General features: G+C 38.4%; 1 protein-coding gene across 4 annotated transcripts in view; it reads right to left on the bottom strand.

Annotated features, from left to right (window-relative positions):
• DPP6 (dipeptidyl peptidase like 6) overlaps window positions 1–19,841 on the bottom strand; it is a 557,763-nt gene that overhangs the window by 31,288 nt on the left and 506,634 nt on the right. For all 4 annotated transcript variants that reach the window (XM_084509965.1, XM_084509967.1, XM_084509964.1 and 1 more), the window contains exons 11-16: window positions 16,998–17,121; window positions 16,057–16,095; window positions 10,363–10,470; window positions 9,727–9,818; window positions 8,068–8,115; window positions 6,023–6,141 (exon numbers count right to left, since the gene is read on the bottom strand). In XM_084509965.1, coding sequence (XP_084366091.1) covers window positions 6,023–6,141; window positions 8,068–8,115; window positions 9,727–9,818; window positions 10,363–10,470; window positions 16,057–16,095; window positions 16,998–17,121 — 530 coding nt within the window. The remainder of the gene's footprint in view (window positions 1–6,022; window positions 6,142–8,067; window positions 8,116–9,726; window positions 9,819–10,362; window positions 10,471–16,056; window positions 16,096–16,997; window positions 17,122–19,841) is intronic.

Here is a 19,841-nt window from a genome sequence, read left to right as displayed (position 1 = left end):
GTTTATAGCTACGTGCTGCCTCTGTAAATAATAAACTTGCAGCACTCATCTTTAAAATTCAAAGCTACAATGACAGGACAAGTTATATGTACAATAATATGAGGAATTTGACTCAGATTATCATTAAATTGGTTGCATTGCTTCTTTATTAGTGTGAAACTCTCTCAAAGGAGATCCTTTACAATGTTTTCCTATACAGTGCTTTTGTACTCCTTGCTCTGTTTATGGGACTGAACCAGGATGTTATCTGGCAGAACCAAAGAGCTATAAATCTCATTTTTTATGATTAACCCAGCCTACAGGCATCATTCAGCACTGCAGGACCAGGAGTGTACTTACAGTGCTATTGGCATAGTGGCTGCTGGCTCAGAGGACATACCTGGGGAAAAGCAGACTTATACCCAGATAAATCTCTTTCCTGTTGGTTCTTTAGGCATATTATCAAACACAGCTCAGTTACAACATATCATTTTTCTCTACAGCTACAAAACTGACTTATAGAAAAGGCAGAAATGACTTTGTTCCTGCTACCTGTGATTACTGATCTACAGCATCTAGGCTGAGCTACTGATAACTGCATTAGTAGAGAGGACTTTGAAATCAGGTGGTAATACTTCAACATTTTTGTTAGAAAAGCCTACTTTCGTTTCTCCAAAGAGACAGACAGCTTTAACAACCTTTCACCTGTACACACCAGTCAACTACAAACAAAAAGAATCCAACAAAAAAGAATTTTCAAAGAGCTTGGATAAACTATAGTGATTTTAATTTGTTTTGAACCAGAACAATCTTACTATTTCTGGAGAAATAGAAAGGACTTGAGACCTATAAGAAAAAATAGCTTTCCCTGTTCTAAGATACACTGTCCTCTCTTTTCAAAGTGAAAGATTATATTTTTTTTTCCAAATTGGTCAATAGACAAAATGATAACACACAGTGCAGTGGCAAAGGCACTTCTGTATCACCAGCAACCATGCTGAGCATGAGGCAATAGTTTCCTCTTAGTCCTTATTATAGTCCCCTCCCCTCTGCATAACTACTAATTTTCTTTGTGTCATCCTTAAAAAAAATGATTAATCCCTTCCTGATAATGCATGATTATGGAGAACTTTAATTAGCAGGCTGGTAGGCATTCCATGAACAGCACACACCCTATCATTTTCATCACATATTAAATGGCATTAATTGCAGTAATGTATGCATGGGTTAGAAGACTTCCTCACCATTCCTCTCATCTCAAAGCTAGCAGGCATTAACCCTTTGTGGGGAACCCTTTGTATGCTCCCCAAAGGCATAGAGCTGGCCAAGATTAGCTTAAGGCTAGGGTGAGTTGATGGCGACTGACCAGCTGACTCAGAGGAAGATATGATGCAGCTGCCTGCAATAGCAGGGACTTGAACTCCAGGATCTGGAAAATCTTTGTCAATTCCATGTGTTCAAGCAACATCTCAATGACTTCAAACACACTTTTTATGAGAGCAAAGACACTGGAACCAAACCTGCTACACAGAGTGTCAGAGTACAAGGTAGCCTGCAATAAAAGCGGTTGTCCATCCTTTCTTCCTCCATGAATGACTTTGTTAACACTCAGGTTTTAATAGTGTTGGTAAGTAACTCTGGGGAGCAAGGGAAGGAGTCACTGAAGATGAAGAACATCTATTTAAAATGGAAACACTAAAACATTACAGAACTGACTACAGTTATTGTCTTGATAAGGTTTCATTCTTGCAAAGGAGGAGCAATCACCTAAAAATGTTTTTTAGTGCATTACTGTCTCAGTGTCTTTCAGCTCTGCACTTTATATATCTGAACACCACTAAATAAACAGGAAAATGTTGCTTTCCACAGCCAAAACTTGTCATTTCTTACCTTTTTGTCTATACAATTGATTTTTACATTGTATTCCAGATGAGAAAAATCCATCCTCAATTAAATTTAAGTATAAGGTAGCAAAACACTTCCATCCAGATTTTCATTCTCTTTATCTTAAAGGGAATCAGTGGCAGAGCCTATGCTGGTTTATGATAGGAGACAGAAGTGTAAGCCCATATTTTGTGATGAAGGTGACAGTAGGAGTGACCTTGCTCCAGTACATATTGCTTTTTCCACAGTGTCTCAACAAGATAATCTAAGAGCAGTCTGCAAAGCATCATGCTTCCTTAGATCCTACCACAGTAATTCAATCATGAGCATATAAAATTAGATGAAAAATAAGGTAACTAGCCTTCTGGGACTGAGTGATTGCAATAAATGTTGCCTATTGACAGTAAGCATTACATTGTCCTCTCGAAAGAGAGGTTACCGTTTATTATAGCGAACTTCTCTCATTTCAGCCTGTGCTGCATAGCACTGCTGTTAAGGACAGCAAAAAGTCCTTTAAGACAATTATATCCTGCCTCTAAGGTACTGAAGTTGTGAGTAAAAATCTTCCAGCTCTTTACCTTTGGGTTCAAATGAGCAATGCCAGACTTCTTGCCAGACTTTTTTTTTTTTTTTTTTTTTTTTTCTTTTTCTTAATAGCTATATGTTTTCCCTTTCCAGTGCCTTTCACTTAATCAAACCTTACAAAGCTTGACATCCATTTTAGAGAGGTTACTCTGAGCCACAGTTGTGTCTGCATCTCTAAACACAGTGAAGTTGGCAACTGAAGATTGCAAAGTGAGTTCTTAAAAGGGTTAGAGAGAAACTGAGGTATGGCGGAGGTTAGTCTCTAACAGTCAATGCAGAAATGGTTTTCAAGCCATTGAAAACTTCATATAAATATTTGGCCATTAAATTGTCCTATGGACATCTGAGAAAATATGAATTCTCAAAATATTACAGGGTTGGTCAAAATAAAAATATTAAGTTTAGCTAAGTTCAAAGGTACATATAAATCTGACACTAGCATGGTTACTGCTACAAAAACACATTTGTGTAGCCAGTTACAGAGTACATGTATACATCAAGATCCATGCTGTGGGTGCTTTTTTATAGTTTAGATGGAGGAGAAAGCACCAAACCGCATTAGGTATGGTTTGCCACTGCTTGGATATTAACACTGACTTCAGGTGTGAGCAGCCTAAGAAGCAATGGAGAAGGAAGCCTCCTGTTAGTGGATCCAAGTGACTCTATCAAACTGCAACACCTGTATAATAAGTTTTTGTGTCTTATAAACATGAGCCAAACTTCCTGGGAAGCATCTAAATATGAATTCAGCCTATGTCAGGGTGTTCAAAATTCTCCATCTGACTCCAAGAGCCTGATGCACATGATACATTAAGACATCCACCCTCCATTCCCTGCATATTCAGCACAGCCACCAAAGTCTGAGGGAATGATTATTTTGTCCAGAACTCTGCATTTCACACAGAAGCAATGATTCCCCTTTCCATACCCACTTTGGCTATAACAGGAGCCAAAGAGAGTTGACTCTGCTGTAGATGTGAACACAACAGACACCTGATGTTAAATGGATCCTGCACAAAATGTTCTAAAAAGAAACATACCAGCAAACTTCTTGAAAGTAAAGAACTTTAAAAAGTACAACTCTCATTTATGTAAGAAAGGAAACTACCAAATTTAGTGTACTTTTATAAAATAATTGAAGAAGGAAATCTTGCCAGGATCTCTGTATTTCTCATGCACACACATTTTGCAAAGGTATTTGAATGGAGATATTGACAGTAGTTTCAAGGTTCAAGCTGTGACCTATTTGCAGTGTGTGGAGAGTAGAGTTTGACAATTTAATCCTGTATAATTAAAATTCAGACAAAGATATGTTCAGCAGATGTAAACAGATCTAACACTAATGACCTGATAATGGAGGTATTGTTTACAGCATCTGAGGATCTGGCCCACAGTTTGTTATGCAAAATGATTATCTTGTGTATCTGGATTAATGTACACTCTAATAAATTTCATTAATCTCTTCAGGTAACACTTCATTTTTTTTTGTAAATGAGATATAATACAATACAAACATATCCCCAATGGTCAATAAGATCCTTTAGAAAATTTAATATTGGTATTCACAAATACTTCAATTTATGGCAAAGCAATTATCTTGGTGTGATGGAGATCTGTTTCTATGAGCTATTGACAGCTTTTCTTGAAATGAGTACAAGAATAACAATACACAGGGCTTTTCTTGTCAAGAGACAAACGTCATAAATACAGTAACGTTCACTACATTACTGAATACTTAGTGGGAAATTACACTTTCTGCATATGTCTGCCACATACGGTAATAGATTTGCAGATAGTCCATTAAGATAATTACCCATTGTACTGCCAGTGTTACTTCACTACATTGTATTGCCATGTATTTTTTAGTCTACTTATAAATGTCTTCAAAAATACAGTCTATCTTTCCTTCTTGGGACAAAACACATTCTAAGAAATATATAGACTTTTTGGTTGGTATGTACTGGGTTTATGTGGCCAGATTCTGGTAGCAGGGGGCCTGCAGGGTATGAGGAGAGCCCAGCAGCTGCCCCATGGCAGATCAGAGCCAGCTCCATCTGGCCTGAGCCAAGCCACGACTGATGCTTGTTGGGCCTCTGGGAGAGCAGATTTAAGAAAAAAAAAAAAACCTGCTGTGCTACAGCAGCTGAGAGAGAAGAGTGAGAAGTGAGAGAGCCAGCCCTGCAGCCCCCAAGGTGAGAGCAGCAGGAGGGCAGGAGGTGCTCCAGGCAGGCAGCAGCAGTTCCCCTGAGGCCTGTGGAGAGGCCCCTGGTGGAGCAGGCTGTCCCCGTGCACCCATGGGTCCCACATGGAGCAGATCTCCATGCTGCAGCCTGTGGAGGAGCCCCCGGTGGAGCAGGTAGATGTGGCCTGGAGGAGGCTGCGGCCCATGGAGAGGAGCCCATGCAGGAGCAGGGGGTCTGGCTGTTTATCATGATTATCCTGGTTGTTTCCCATGTTGCCATCTCATATACCTCTTCTTTATCATTGGTGTGCTCCACAGTTGCTGACACCAGTGAATATTTGCTATTCAAAGCAGGTGAATAGCAAATGCACCACCTGACTGCTCTACAACAGCATACACAACAGCTACTGTTCTTTATATTATATAGATACTTACTTTTTCCTGAGCTGCTGAAAATCAGACCTTTCTTGCTGGCATGCTGCTTTGCCAGACTTTTGTAGGGGTATACAGCCATTTGAGATACTTCATTCATGGCATTGGGCAACCAGTAAAAACAATGCTTACCCATACGGGCATGGGAGCTGCAATCCAGTTCTGTGTGTATGCACAGTGCGGGTAATTTAGGATAACTAAGCAGAATTAAATCACATAGGATCAAATGTTACGGAGTCCTTCATTGATTCTTAACAGAGCTGGAGAAAGCTGGCTTTTAAAACTCTTCTGCAGAAATGTCCTGTAAGGTGTTTTCAAATCAGGAAGCCTCTGTTGGGCCTGTAGATTATTTCAAGCTAAGGGAAATGCAAGATGAATGAGCAGCGAAACAACAGATACTCTGTACTCACCCACCAAGCACATTGTCCATTAGATACTTTTCTGCAAGCTGAGTTTTATTGGCAAACTGTCTTTTGACGGCAACCTATCAACTTTGAAATCCCCCAGTTCACAGTACTGGTGTAAGAAAATCCTTACAATCAAATCAGCAGAGTTAATGCATTTGGAACTTAGTTCCAGTCACCCATGGTTAATCCCACCTTGCTGTTTTTTTCTCTCATAAATTTACTGATGTTTATCTCCCCTAGGTTTTGCTCCTATTTTAACTTGAGGATGCTTTGACTGGCTAAAGGAACTTGTCTCTGTATTCAGTAGTAAGATGTGCACAGAAGCAGGTTGCACACGTGTTTTATAGTTCAAAAACCCAAGCCAATCAACCAACCACCACCAAAAACAATACACAAAAGAAAAAAATAAAAAGAGTAAAGCTTTAAAAGTGAAGTGACACAGATATTTAGGGCCTATCTTTCAAAACTGCCCACAGGTTCGTAGGATATCTAAGACATCCATGCCTAAATCCTACCCTTAGACACAATAGTCACAAAAACAAAACCAACATACCTTCACATGTCAGTAAGAAGTATTCCAGGTTGTGACTGAATGATGCGCTGAAGTATGTACAGTTTTCAATCAGATCACAAGACAGACACTGCCTGTTGAAGTTCCCATTTGTGCTTGCGCTGAAAAAGTTAATACAAGTCCATGAAGGTCACTGAGCAAATGTTATCTGGAAGCAACATTATTTGAACCTCACTGTGGAACAAGAACATAAATATAATGTGCTCAACATTAGCAAGAGACAAAGCATTTCCATTTGGTTGAGTTTAAACAGCAGTAATGGCTTTTTTTTTTTTTCTTTTTTTTTTTTTTTCTTTTTTTTTCTTTTTCCTGAATGGACAATATATAAGCAGATACTGATATCTTTCTTTGCAAGGTCAGATGGTTATGTAGGAAGTTACAGTTTTTAAAATAAAATCATAGTTGCAATTCCACAAGAGGAAGTTATGATTTAGTGAATGAAAGCATGAAATAAAGGAGTAGTGTTTCTATACCAATTTATATTATAGGAGACAATAAAGGACTGGAATTGCTTTCTTTAAGTTTCTAACTGGTTGCCTCACTGGTTTGGTTTGGTAACAGCTGTCTCTGAGGCTAAAGGTATTTTCAGGAATTTGAACAATTGATGTTACAATGTCCAAATAGAAAGAAAAGATTGTGTTTAGGGGTCTATTTTGAAGAAGATAATATGGTTTGTCCATATTTTCAGAAGCATTTTGTAAGAACCTACTGTAGATTGAAGAATGAATTACTGATTATTAACACATATTAATAAATGAAATTTTGCAGTGCTATGGCATCTTGCAGCTTCATGGTACTTCAAGAATATTAATTAATATATCTTCCAAGTATTGCAGTGAAGTAGATGAGTGGTTTTGCTAGCATTTCAAGGTGAAAAGAGATGAGGCTGAGCAACCTATTTAGGGCCACTAAAGACTCAACTGAGCAGCCCTTGGGATCTTGTTTAGGCTGAGATTATGTTTCAGACTACCCAATTCAGGAAATCAAATGAGGCCAATGTCACTTTGTAATCAACATAAAGTTGAGGACATTCACATTTTGGGCATCTTTTTCCCTGTTATCAGTATGGGGAGGTGAGGTTAGTGAGGTTTTCTGAGCAACTGTGCCTGGACTCAGCTTTTAAGTGACTTTTATTTTTTTTCCCATCTGCTGATAAAAATTAATAGTCAATATGGCTTTGATTTTTTTCTTCCCCATTTTCTATTCTTCAAGAAAATAAATACTGACCTGAACTACTCTTAAAAATATGTAATGCAGCAAACAGGAAAACATAATTAAAAAGAAAAACATGATTAAATTGTAGATAATATAGTTCACTCTAGTTTTCTCCCCACTAAGGAAAAAAAGTTATGAAATCATGTTAGAGAATGAAAATGTACTGGCAGTCTTTTATAAAATGATGCTATCACCAGCCCTGCCCTTCATTACAAACACTGAGAAGAAAAATAGAAGAAAATAATGATTCCAGAATGGTTATTTCAGAGTTTGGTTTTCCTCCTTTTTGTAATCTATTCCCACAATACTTTGTGATAGCTACATTACAATAGCTTACTATAAACTAACCTTTTATTCATTGTACAGTTACTGAGAATACTAAAGTTACCTAGAATTACTGAAAGAAAACACATTTGTAAACATAACATATTGCTTTTTCTTTTCAATCTCCTGAGCAGGTGAAGTGCTGTTGAACTTTGAAGAAAAGTCTGGAAGTATAGAAACAGTTTATACTCTTAGTTTACGTAACTCTGAATTCTTTCAAACACTAAGTAGTTTTGTTGGAAAGTTTTGTAACAGGTTATCAATTTTGGGATTAATTTGAAATTTGCAATAAAATGAAAAAATTGCTAAATTTCAAACATTTCCAAATCTCCCACATTTTGTTCGCTAGTGTTATGCTCGTCTGTCTAGGTGTTACAATGTCATTAAAAGAAACAGATAAGTAATTGTTTTTACTGCAATCTCTTATGTAATGATTCATGTAAGACTGAAAAGAGAAATTCTGCATTTGACATTAGTAAAGTACAGACCTGTACAAATGTCTCCTTCTTGGCAAATCTTCTGTGCTGTGGAAATAACTAAGAAAGAAAAAAAAAAAAAAAAAAAAAAAAAAAAAGATAATTGAATTCTTAGGAGGACACTTACAAATATCTTATACAATAACATCTTAATTCACGTAGTTATTTGCTTGATCTTGTAAAAGCAAGGAAATTTTAAACTGAAATTAGAAAAACATACAGAGGAACATGTCACTGCGCCAGCTCAAACAAGTACTTGGTAGGATGCAATTAAAACAGATGTGAAAAAGTTTGGGTCCCGGACTATGCATACCAGTGGGTCAAAAAAGTTCAAGTGCTTGAAGATAACGACCTTCACATTTTCACATCAAGCTCTATGGTGCAGAATTACCTTTTAACAGCTTTTCTTTTTCTCTAGAACCATTTTTACTTCATTTTTAATTCTTTGCATGTTTAGCTAACCGGGGGCTTACGTGAAACATATGGAAATGTCCCCTTTGAAAAAGGGAGTTGAACTTGCAGGGAAGGCAGCATAAATGAAGAATGCTTCATTGCCCAAGTTTTATGCTGAGACTGTGGTGATCTGTTCTCCCAGCTAAAGAGTGAAAGCCCTGTTCTGCAGTAACAGTGAGGCAGTTTTTCTTGACCTTGAACCTCCTAATACTGCTGGAGGTGAACAACCTCAAGGCCCAGAATGATGCCTCAGATGCATTTCATGTGAATAGTGACAGACCACAGGAGCAGACATAGAGGACATAGTGTCTGTGGGGTGAATAGCATGTCAGACAGGTATTCAGCCCTGCTGTCCTCTTTCCAATAAGCTGCATTCACCTAAATGTAAATTTTGGTTGCACAAATAGTGCATGGTATTTTCTGTTTGACTGGTAAGTGAAAATGCAAGCAAGAGTTTTGGTGCAAGTTTGCTTCTCATCTCTTCCAAGTGCTAATAACCTTTTTCTCTTATTGAAGTTATTGCTAATTGAGGGTGTTCAGCACCCTGAAGGAGCATTATGCTCTGATCATTCAAAGTTTATCATATTCCAGAGACTTAGACATTTCAGCGACCTTAAGAAACTGGGAGTTCAATCTTGTATCTAATGGGTCTTTGCATACAAAGGACCCTATATGATGTTTGATTCCAGAAAAACTTCAAACATTTTAATGTATTTTCATGAAATCTGGCTTAATTTTTGTTTAAACAAATAAACAAACAAAAAAAAAACAAAAACAAACAAACAAAAACAAACAAAAACACATAATGTGACCTTTTTTTTGCATTTTTTTTTTCTATTAAATTGCTATTTTTGAAGGTCAATAAAGGATTCTTTATAAAACTGACTATCTAGGAAGTCAATGAAGATAGTCATCTTTCCTTCAGAGTTTAACATCTGAAGTCACTGCAGGAGAAAGCATTTTACTATAGAAATATAAGCTGCATTTATAGTCACAGAAAGGGAGGTTTGAACTGTGTATAGAAAATCAAACAAAGACAAGCTATATGGAATGGTGTAGGAAGTTAAACTAAAACAGAGGCAGAAACAGAGGTGTCTGTCTTATCCCCATCTCCTTGAGCTCATACATGTCAGGTGCATACACAACATTATTGTAACTAACCCCATAGCCCAGTGCTAAGCAGTGGATGACTGATCTGTCAGACCAAAGTTTACTTACATTTTATGCCTCTTTTCATCATATGCCAATATCTTTGTCACATCCCAGTCACCAGATGTAATAGACTGTAAGTTATCACTGCTGCTGTTGGGCTGCCAAAAATAAAAGAGAATTTGATTTCTTTATTCTTAGAAGAAGACATCTGAGCAAAGCTTCTCTTTGTATTTCTGTTCTGAGAAAGGGAACTCTCTAAACTCCATTACCTGTTCAAAACAAACCATGCACCTGCAATTTCCACACTCTACCTCCCTCTCATATTTCCGTGAATAGACAGGTATACAAATAACACAGTGAAAATCATCTTAGCTCCACTGAAGATAATGGGATAAATTCAATACAGAGCAGCTTCAAACCCGTTTCTCTAATCCAGTGTGTCCACAAGCTTCAGATTAATCCTTTCTGGCAGTGTAGGGATTTACTTATTTATGTACAACTAAGAAGGTATTAAAAAAAACACACAAACACAACAAAACAAACAAACAAAAACCAATGAAACAATATTGTTTGAAAAGAGATAGTTGATAGACTTTTTCCTTCTAAGTATCCGATTCAGAAATTCATGTTATCTTATGCCTGGTAAACCACCACTGAATGCTTTCCTTTATTCACAAGATTCTATGCTTGCACCTTCCCTACCTGTGACGATGACATAGCGATGTGGTAGAACTTTCCACGTCCTCCCTGAGGAATGGCTCGCACAAAGAAAAACTTCCGACCATCCTTGGAGAAAATCGGCTCTTCGTTCTGCAAACAGCAAAATTAAGCATTGTGTTCCCATTAAATTACAGTATGTAAAATTGATCTGTGCTGCAAAACCCTGTGAAATTAATTTACAACAAAGTACAGAGTGCCCTTTAACAGCAACCTGAGGTGAGCAAAAAGCTGACTAAAAACTGGAGAAAGTTTTGATAAATAGTGCTTCTGAGCTGCTGGGGAAGCCAACACCTTTCATCTGGGGAAGTCAAGGAGTCAGGCAGTAAGGAGGGTCCCTTTGCTATAAGGTCACCTCCCATTTGTAAAGCAAAAAATGCACACCTACAGCCGACTGCTTGGGGCAGTTGGAATTGAGCCTTTATAAATGACTTGAAGCTTGTTGGCATGAGCATGACAAACCCTGTGTACTCTGCTGGAAGAACCAATCTATTCCTGTCCTCAAAGAAACCCAACTAGCAACATCCTTCAGAATCTCACTGCTGTCTTATCCTGCCCTCTTACAAACCTTTATTTCACCAAATTATTTATGAGAAGGAGGATATCTTGCAAAACCGTCTCTGACTCAGAGCTCCGAGGTGAATGCGGTGAATGGCCTTTATTTGGTTACTGGTACATTCAATCAGAGATAGAAGGGACTCAGTGCAAGGCAATCAAACAACACATACGGCAAGCAATTGCTGCATGGAAGTGTCTTTGTTTTTCTTTTTGTACAGGAACCCCCAAGGCATATGGGAAGTCTCCTCTGCAGGAGATGGTTGAACAATAGATTACAAGGGGAAGCAGAAGGATGGTCCATATGGTGTGACACAGTAGGTCTGTGTGAAAGGAACTGGCTAGCTGAATGTCCTCTGTATGTTCAATGGCTGGGACAAAAACACGAGTGAACCTCTGCTGAATGTTCCTTTGATACCAGGCTTTCCTGGGGACCAGCTGAGCCCTGCGTGCCCTGGCCCAGCTTTATGTCTCCTTCTTCTCCAAGGGAAGGCAACAGGGACACTAGCTGAATCTCTTCTGGGTCCTTCTCTGGTTCAATATTTATCCAACACCCCCACTTTCTGCTAGACACAGGTTCAGGTACCACACTGAGCCAGCAAGAACTTCCCTGCACAGGGAGACTTATGGCTAATGCAAATGCACACAGCAAAAGGAGAAACATTTTTATTTCTCATAAACTAGCACATTATTCTTACTGTGTTTTCCTTTGCTACCATTTCTTCACTGATTAATTCTTTTCCACTCCTTATTGGTTTTTATCAACACTAAGCTAGGTGTTCAAACTATTTGTTTTTCCTTTTATTTTTTTCTTGTTTAGGTTTTCAGTATATTTTAAATTATTCCCATTTACAGGTTGTTGCAGTTGCATGAAATAATGGTTTCATTTGTTTATGACATTGTTTGGAAACTCGAAACACAAAACTCTACATTATTTCCAAATGTCATTCATGACAGGAGAACTTGAAAAATAACTCTGATAACATGAGCAAAACTGCTGCTCCACAAGCTTTCCTTTACAGAGGTAAATAGCAGTGAGCTCACCCTACTTTTCTATATCTGTGCCTCCTGCATTATGTATTCCAGCAATACGTCTCTGCCAGGCTTTGTGCAGATTAGTCTGATGTTCGCTCAGTGCTACAGGGGAAGGAGATGCAGGGCACGAAGGACAGACACAAGCTTCAGCACTTGCCTCATGTTAGGAGACAGTCTGTTTGCATGTTTTTGTTGCTGGAAAGACAATGCATTAATTCAACCAGAACCTCTTTTAAGGTCGTGACAGAGATGGTCACTTATCCTGGATGGCAAGGTGGGGTGTCACCATGCAGACTTTTGGAACAGGTATTTTTAACTAGAATGTAGAGTGACACTGGGCATCTGGAAGTGAACTTGGCTTGAGCTGTGGTTCAGCTGATAAACACGAGCAGCTTAACAACATTTAAAATGGTGGTATTTAAACAAACAAAACCCCTGCTCTTCATGCTGGAATCACTCCAAAACCTCGGGAACATACCTACATGTGTGTGTGTATAGGCCTCAAGCAGTACATGGCATTTTTATTTTATTATTTTATTTATTTTATTTTATTTTATTTTATTTCATTTCATTTCATTTCATTTTTATTTAATTTTTTATTGCTTCTCTGCATGACACAAACTGAGCCTTTGTCTGACTATTACTCACTGAATCCCAAAACACTAGGACAGAATAGCAGTCCTTGAAAATAATGAGAGATCAATTTAATGCTGGTAGAAGTTAGTACTTTTGCTCTGCAGCAGATAGGGAATTTCTGAAAGTTTTTGCCACAAGAGGCTTCTGAAAACAGCTGGTATCAGAAGGTGCAAAAAACAATTGAACAAATTCATGACTCATCAACAGACACTAAAGGAAATAGGCACAGACAGAGTTTCAAGCATTTCTAATATTTTTATTGTAGGTGGTGGTGAAATACGAGAGGATTGGACTGCAGAAAGCAGCCAGCTGACACCAATTCTTAAATATCCTCAGCTGCTGTGACTTAAAGAGAGAATGATGGAGCTGGGGAAGCAGTGGTCTGGCTCAGTAGGGCACTTCTTAAGTCCTTGTGGCTCTTGTGGTCTTTTTGCTCAGCTAGATCTCTGTATTTAGACAAATGAATTTTACCCAAATTGTCAAGGGCAGTTTCCAGAAACCCTTTGCTTTGTGCAGATGGAGGACTAAGCTGTCCTTATATCAGCAACACATAGCAGTAACTCAGAGCTCTCAGACTCACGTTTACAGGAAAAAAAGTAAAAATAAAAGGAAGGTAACCTTTGCATAATTCCATAGCAGTTTAATTTGAAGCTTACATCTAACCACATGTAGCTCCCTGATCCCATTTGCCTTTAGTGGTCTTGCTCAGGGAGCCGATGTACACAGAGCTGCTGCTGTGAGGGGTGAGGAGGAAGGAGAAAAGTGCTTGGAGCTGAGTACCCAGAGCCCTCATCATCCTCCAGCTGAAGTAATAATCATTAAAGAAAGGATGACCCTGTGGCTGGAGAATGAATTGGTGGGACTGACCAACCTGAACACCATCAGTAAAAAAGCAGCAACAACTCCATTTCCAGCAACCTGTTTCTTACTTGGAACCAAAATGTTGCCAACAAAGACTTCATCGCTTTCTACCGTCTCCATCACCATCTGGAAATGGCTGCTTCACAAAAACTGAAACAGAACTGTTTACAGTTATAATCTTTTTTTTTTTTTTTTTTTTTCCCTAGAGAATTTGTACATTTAATCAAATGTATGAACGAAGGTCAGTCTGTTTTTTATACTCAGAAGAGCATGGGAAGGCATGTAAATAAAAGCAGCAAAAACTTCCAAAATTCCTTGGCAGCTTTGGTAAACACGTGCAAATTCTTATTTGTGCTAAAGGTTTGAAAATCCTGGCCATATCATCTGACTCAGAGTGACAGACACTTTCTAGAAAATTGTGTATATTTCTCATTACACTTTGAGTAATTAATCCCATTTTTCAGTCATCCAGACAGTGACACCAGTCTCTCTCTTGGCCTGTGTTGGAGAGAGGCTCTCCAAAGTTGCAAGGCTTGAATAAAATTCACTCATGAACTGAAGCCCAGAAAGGAATGCAAGATCATTTACTATGACCTTCTATACACGGACTATTAAATCTCACTGTGTTACCAAACCACTGCAACAACAACAACAAAATCAAATTCATGGGCCATATGCCATATCTCAAAACTCCCAGTATTTCAGACAGCTGAAAAATATGAACTCTGTCATCCTTGGAGACTCCCTCATGTCTCTTTAGAGTGTCTTCTGCTATTTCACTGATGTTTTTTTCTCCTTGTCTCCTATTCCCAGCCTACTGTGAAGTTTGCCCCTACCCCAGGAAGATCAGATGTACTTAAACACCCAAGAAAAATGTAAAGCTCTTGAACACTTGTGAAACCGTGTGTCTGGAGTACTATGAGGCAGTATTTTAAAGATTGAGGCATACAGATTCTTAGTCTTATTGATTTAATTTTGATGTACTTCTCAAAAGAAGGTCTGGCCAATGGAACATACAGAAGATGGCCAACCAGACAGTTGGTGTCTTCAGCAGGGTGGGCTGAATCATGCTCAAGGTCCATTAATTGTCTGACAACACTGTTGATGGTACCAGCTGACTACAGCGGGGAATTGGGTCCTTGGCTTATATGCATACACCTATATTAAGATGTCTCAACCAAGGAATTTTTTTCAGAACTGAGTCACACTCCTGTGCTCCTTCAGAGGCCGCCTAATGTATGATTCATCTCCTTAAAGAGGTTAGAGGAATTGCACTAACATTCAACATTTTCACATCATTCTCATATGCAGATAGATGCACGTGGCATGAAAATGGCTTTCCAGATTTTTAGATCAATGTGTCACAGAATTAAGGGTAAATACAGAAAATGTAATTATTCTAGTAATCATATATTCAGTCAAAACTAAAATTTTAAGTACTTTTCTTGTCAGAAATACAGGCAAAAAGAGCTCTGTAATTCTTCAGACTCTTACAGATGGTTTTGAAAAGTAATATAAATGTCTCCAAAGTCCATACCAAGTGTTAGCTTACCTTAGTAAGCAGTAAGATGTCTGACCCATTTGTTTATAACATCCTTCTCCAAACTCAAACTAAATATATGATATTTGGAGATGCACTAAAATAAACTCTTTTTCCCTGAAGGAAGCCCATTAGAAACTTGCAGATCACCTACTAGTTGTTCAGGACAAGTACTTTCTTTTTTTTTTTTTTTCTTTTTTCTTTCTTTCTTTTTTTATTTTTCCTTTTGTAAGACACAAAATATGGACAATTCAATTTTTTCTTGACTTGGCTTATTTTGGAAGCTTTTGTTCTCTCTTCAAGCCAACACTGGTGTTGTAAATGCAAAGAATACTTTGGCAGAATATTTTTACTCTATACCTAAGTAGAGTAAAAGATTATTTGAAATGTTTGGAGCACAAAATCTATTTCCTCTGTAGAATCGATTTTTATCTGGATCAGACATAGCCCATTGCTGTAGGACAGCCACTGGAAGAGAGGAGATCATTGTTCTTGCTGTGAACTGATGTATTGCAGTTTCTATAGGTTCTTGGATGCTTTGAGCAAGCTGTGACAAAAATGTGAAATACTTTAAAACTGGAATTGGGAAAATATAGTGCAAGTACTTTATCTGATACGCTCCTCCCTGTCTGGCAGTCACATATCCCATGAAAAACAGTTCAATGTTGTGGTTGAATTGGTATCAGCAGCTTTTCTATAAAGAACAGCTTAATCAAATCTGAGATCACTTTACAAACTGACTGCTGGGGAAGTGTTATAAATGATCTTTCAGAGATTTACATGCTGGAAATCTACAGGTTTAATATAGGCAGATGTTGAAAAAAACAACCCTCACTCTTCTTTGAAAAAGAAAAGATAAAAGAATAGAAAAATCACATAAATCAAAAACCTCTGAGGGGTTTTAAATCACTGTTTTCTGTAACACAAATCACACTCCTTTACCTTTCTTAGTTTTAGTTTTTTTTTTTTTTTTTTTCTTGGTAGAAAAAATAAAAAGAAAGAAAAGAAAAAAAATACCAATAATTTGACCACAAAGAGAAGATAACTATTACCTGTCTGTGCAGCCAACCTTCACTTTCATCTTCATGTTTCTAAAACAAAAGAAGATTGTTAAATAACATAACTTGCATGTATTACATGTTGCTTATCAGTGCAGAGAGCAGTTGGAGTGAATTTGAAAATCTGTGTAGAAGCACAAAAAAACCTCCAAACTGTTCAAGCCTGTGCTTTGGGATCACTGTGTAATCCAGTGACTGCTTGCCCTGTATTTCAGCTCTGATGGATCAGCATGCTTCATTCATTTCATTCTTTTCATTCAATGAAACATTCTACTCATACAGACAAAAAAATCCACATGGCATATTATTTCCCAAATAAATAAAGGTAGGTAAAAAATAAATAAAAGTTGAAAGCAAGGTTGTTAAGAAAAGACTGCACTGTGATCTATGCACAGCATTGCATCATTTTTTTTCAAGGGAAAGGTGTATCAGAACACTATTATACTACGTAAATATCTATGCCAGTTTAAAAGATCATCTAATATTTACAAAGGTAATATCAATATAAATGCATTTACATTAGTATATCTGTTGGAGGTATTAATTAACTTAAGTTATAGTGTGGATAGAGAAGCAAGGGCATAATGCCATTGAAGTAGAATGTCACAAATATTTTCAGGTTATGGTTTATTGATGTATGTGTGCCTGTGCCTGTACACAGGTATTTCAAGACAAACAGTCTTGTACGCATATGTGCATACACACACAGTATGTTCATGACTATAATTCTCCTGCCTTTTCACAAGATATAAAAACAAACAAAACAAACAAACAAACAAACAAAAAACCACCCTTACACAGCAAATATGGCAAGCAGTTTTTACATTCTCTGTCTGCCTAAACAAATATGCAGCAGCTGATGTGTCCCCAGGCAAGGTGGCTGAAATAATCCCCCCTCATGTAGGACACCAGTAACCACCAGGCTCATCGCCTACCTTCGTGCAGACGCCTGTGGTGGCGTCACACAGCGTCAGGATGGAGACATTCTGGGCCCTGTTCAGCCAGTTCACTGCCACCTTGGTGCTGGTGGCCCACTTCACCATGGTTATGTAATAGTCCCTGAAAACACAGAAAAACATGAAACGGGAAAAATGGCACGCTACTGACATCCCAAGGAATCGGCTGAGCAGTCGGAGGCAGCTCAGGGACACCTCTGATAATTGTGAATGCCGTGTCTTGATGTTTCTTCTGTCCTAAGTCTTCCTTACGTGTGGATTTCAACCCCTAAAAATGGCATTTTTAGGGCTGTTCAGGTGTTTTATCTTCCTCTTCTGAAAGTCGTTTTCAAAGAAAAGCCACATGTAGAGATAAAGAACCTTTCAAGCTATTCAGTCTTCCACGAAGGACTGAAATGCCTGGAGCTACATATTTATGCACAGGTGGAAAAGGAATTGCAAACAATTTTCATTCTGAGCAGACTAACTGGCTGACTCAAACCCATCACTGCCAGTGATCAGATTCTTTATGCTTATGAAGAGTTAATGGTCTCTAAATATCCCTGCTACACACCAAAATATCCCCAAGTGTTGCATCAGAAGGGAAAGAGCAGGAAGGATATTGTTTAGAGAGGCACAGGGTGTCTGCAAAACAGTCACAGCTGGTTGCCATAAAGAAGTCAGCAGAGATGTGACAGTTTGCATGGGCAAAATTGCCATCCCACGCTCCCTGTGCTGTTCTCTGCTGCTGGACATATTCAGGTTGTGATAACACCCAGAGTAAAATGCCAGTGTGGGCTGCACAGTCCTGTAAGCAATATCTTGCCCTAGGAAGCATAGGAAAATTGAGCAATGTGCGATATTGAGCAGTGCAACTGCTTAGGCTGGGCTGGGCTGGAAAATCCAGGCTCACAAATAAATACTCTGATGGTCACCCTCTTAGGAGGTGCTCACAGATGTCCACCTCTGCAGCAGTTCAGGGCTTCACCACCCCTTCTGCAGGATAAAGCTCCTGCTGAGCTGACAAAGCTACTGATGGTCTAATATACCAGTGGGCTATGTGGGCCAAAGACACCTTTAAATCATAATACAACTCCTCACAACATACAGTCTATAAAAAATTTATTAGTTCATTTGTTTGCTATAAAATATGTATAAGGAATCGTTGCTACCCTTGGAATTAATGTGCCGTGTCACTGGAAAGTACTCCGTGTTCTGGCAAGCACTCCTGTATATATTGAAGAGAAAGGGCAAAAGTAACAAAGACTCGTTTGTCTAGCAAAATAACAAGTTGGAAATTGATTTTGTAGTTTTCAGTAATATTTAGTTCCTGGATTTGGCTGAGGAAAAATAACAAAAGACCTCAACAATTGCATCCACCACACTGGGAGGAAGGATACTTCCAGGTGAGACAACAGCAGTCTGAAAATTCAATGCTTGAAATAAAATTATAATTTTACTTTTTATCAGCAAGAGCTTAGCAATTTTTTCCCTAAGAGGAAAAAAACAATGTAGCAAAATTAAACCGTACAACCACCTCACCTTCCTTTTTTACAATGAATTGAGAAAATTCAGTCTCCAAAGAAAAAGAAGGTGTGTTTAGTACACTTTGTGGCTTGGAGCATTTTTTTTTCCATAAATCCAATTTCATGTTTGAAAGATGTACTAAATTTTTACATCCTTCTCACTGCTTGAACACTGGAGCCACAGTTCTTGCTGGAGAACTTTTAATTATTATTTTAGATTATATTTTATCTTCCCTATCACCCTGGAGATGCTTGCAGAATTGCGAATTCTCTCCAAAGCCTCTCTCGGCTGTGAAACCCATGGACACCGCAGACAGGAGGTAACTGTACAGTACTTATTATTCTGGCCTCAGAGTGGCACCAAGTCTTTAATTTACTTCTTACATCTCTTCTGTAGGACAACCAGGTTTTATGCTTCCCATTTAAAAGAGGAAAACAAGACAATATGGTGTGATTCATCTGAGCTAACTGCAAACATCTGCAGCTCTGAGAGGCTGAGCAGCCAGTGGAAAGGAGTGGGGGGCCAGGGCATTTCCCAAGCATTGCTCCTCTGACCTAGCCCTGGTTTTATGGGAGCTGATTGAAGGAGGACTTAGTTCTCACAGAGTGAAGTCTAAACCATACCCAACTGCTTCATTTGTAGACGTCTTCATCAGAGGTGGTTACCCTTCCCAGGGGAAAGGAACTGCCTGTCTGAGCCCTGCCAGGAGATTTGTGAGGTTTGCAGGGGATTTGCCCATCCTGGTAAAGACGTTACTGGTTGGATTCACAGACACCTGAGCATGGTTATTGTGTAGTGCCCTTGTTTGTGCCCTAATGCTGCTTGGCTGCTTTTTGGAGGTATGAAGCTAAACTATTAATATTTGCACTGCAATAGTAGCAAGTAAGACCTAAGCATGACAAAGAACACACAGTTGTCTGAGTTCCTCCATTACTTATGGTCATGGTCTGCGGAAGGACCAGGGATGAATTCTGCACTCAGAGAGATAGCATCTTTCCTTCATTTGCCATCTGAGATGCAAATGTGATGTGAAGAATAAGTTGGACCATGGTCTAATTCCCACCACCTGCTGACGTAGCAATTTATTGTTATGAGTCCAGTGTTTTTCATCAAAATAAAAATGCCTCTCAGACATGACATGTCAGAATATTTTATTTTACTGCATTTTTTTACCCTCCCTCCACTTTCTTTTTCTCACAGCAAAGAATGACATTACAGAAAATTTGGAAAAAATGAATATAATGACAGATTTTTAAAAATGAAAATAATTTTGTAAGGAGTGCCCTTTTATCCCCAAATTTGCTTCCCATCATCATT

This window comes from Aythya ferina (genome assembly GCF_964211825.1).
Source record: "Aythya ferina genome assembly, chromosome: 2".
Taxonomy (NCBI): domain Eukaryota; kingdom Metazoa; phylum Chordata; class Aves; order Anseriformes; family Anatidae; genus Aythya; species Aythya ferina.
This window is presented reverse-complemented; position numbering and strand designations above follow the sequence as displayed.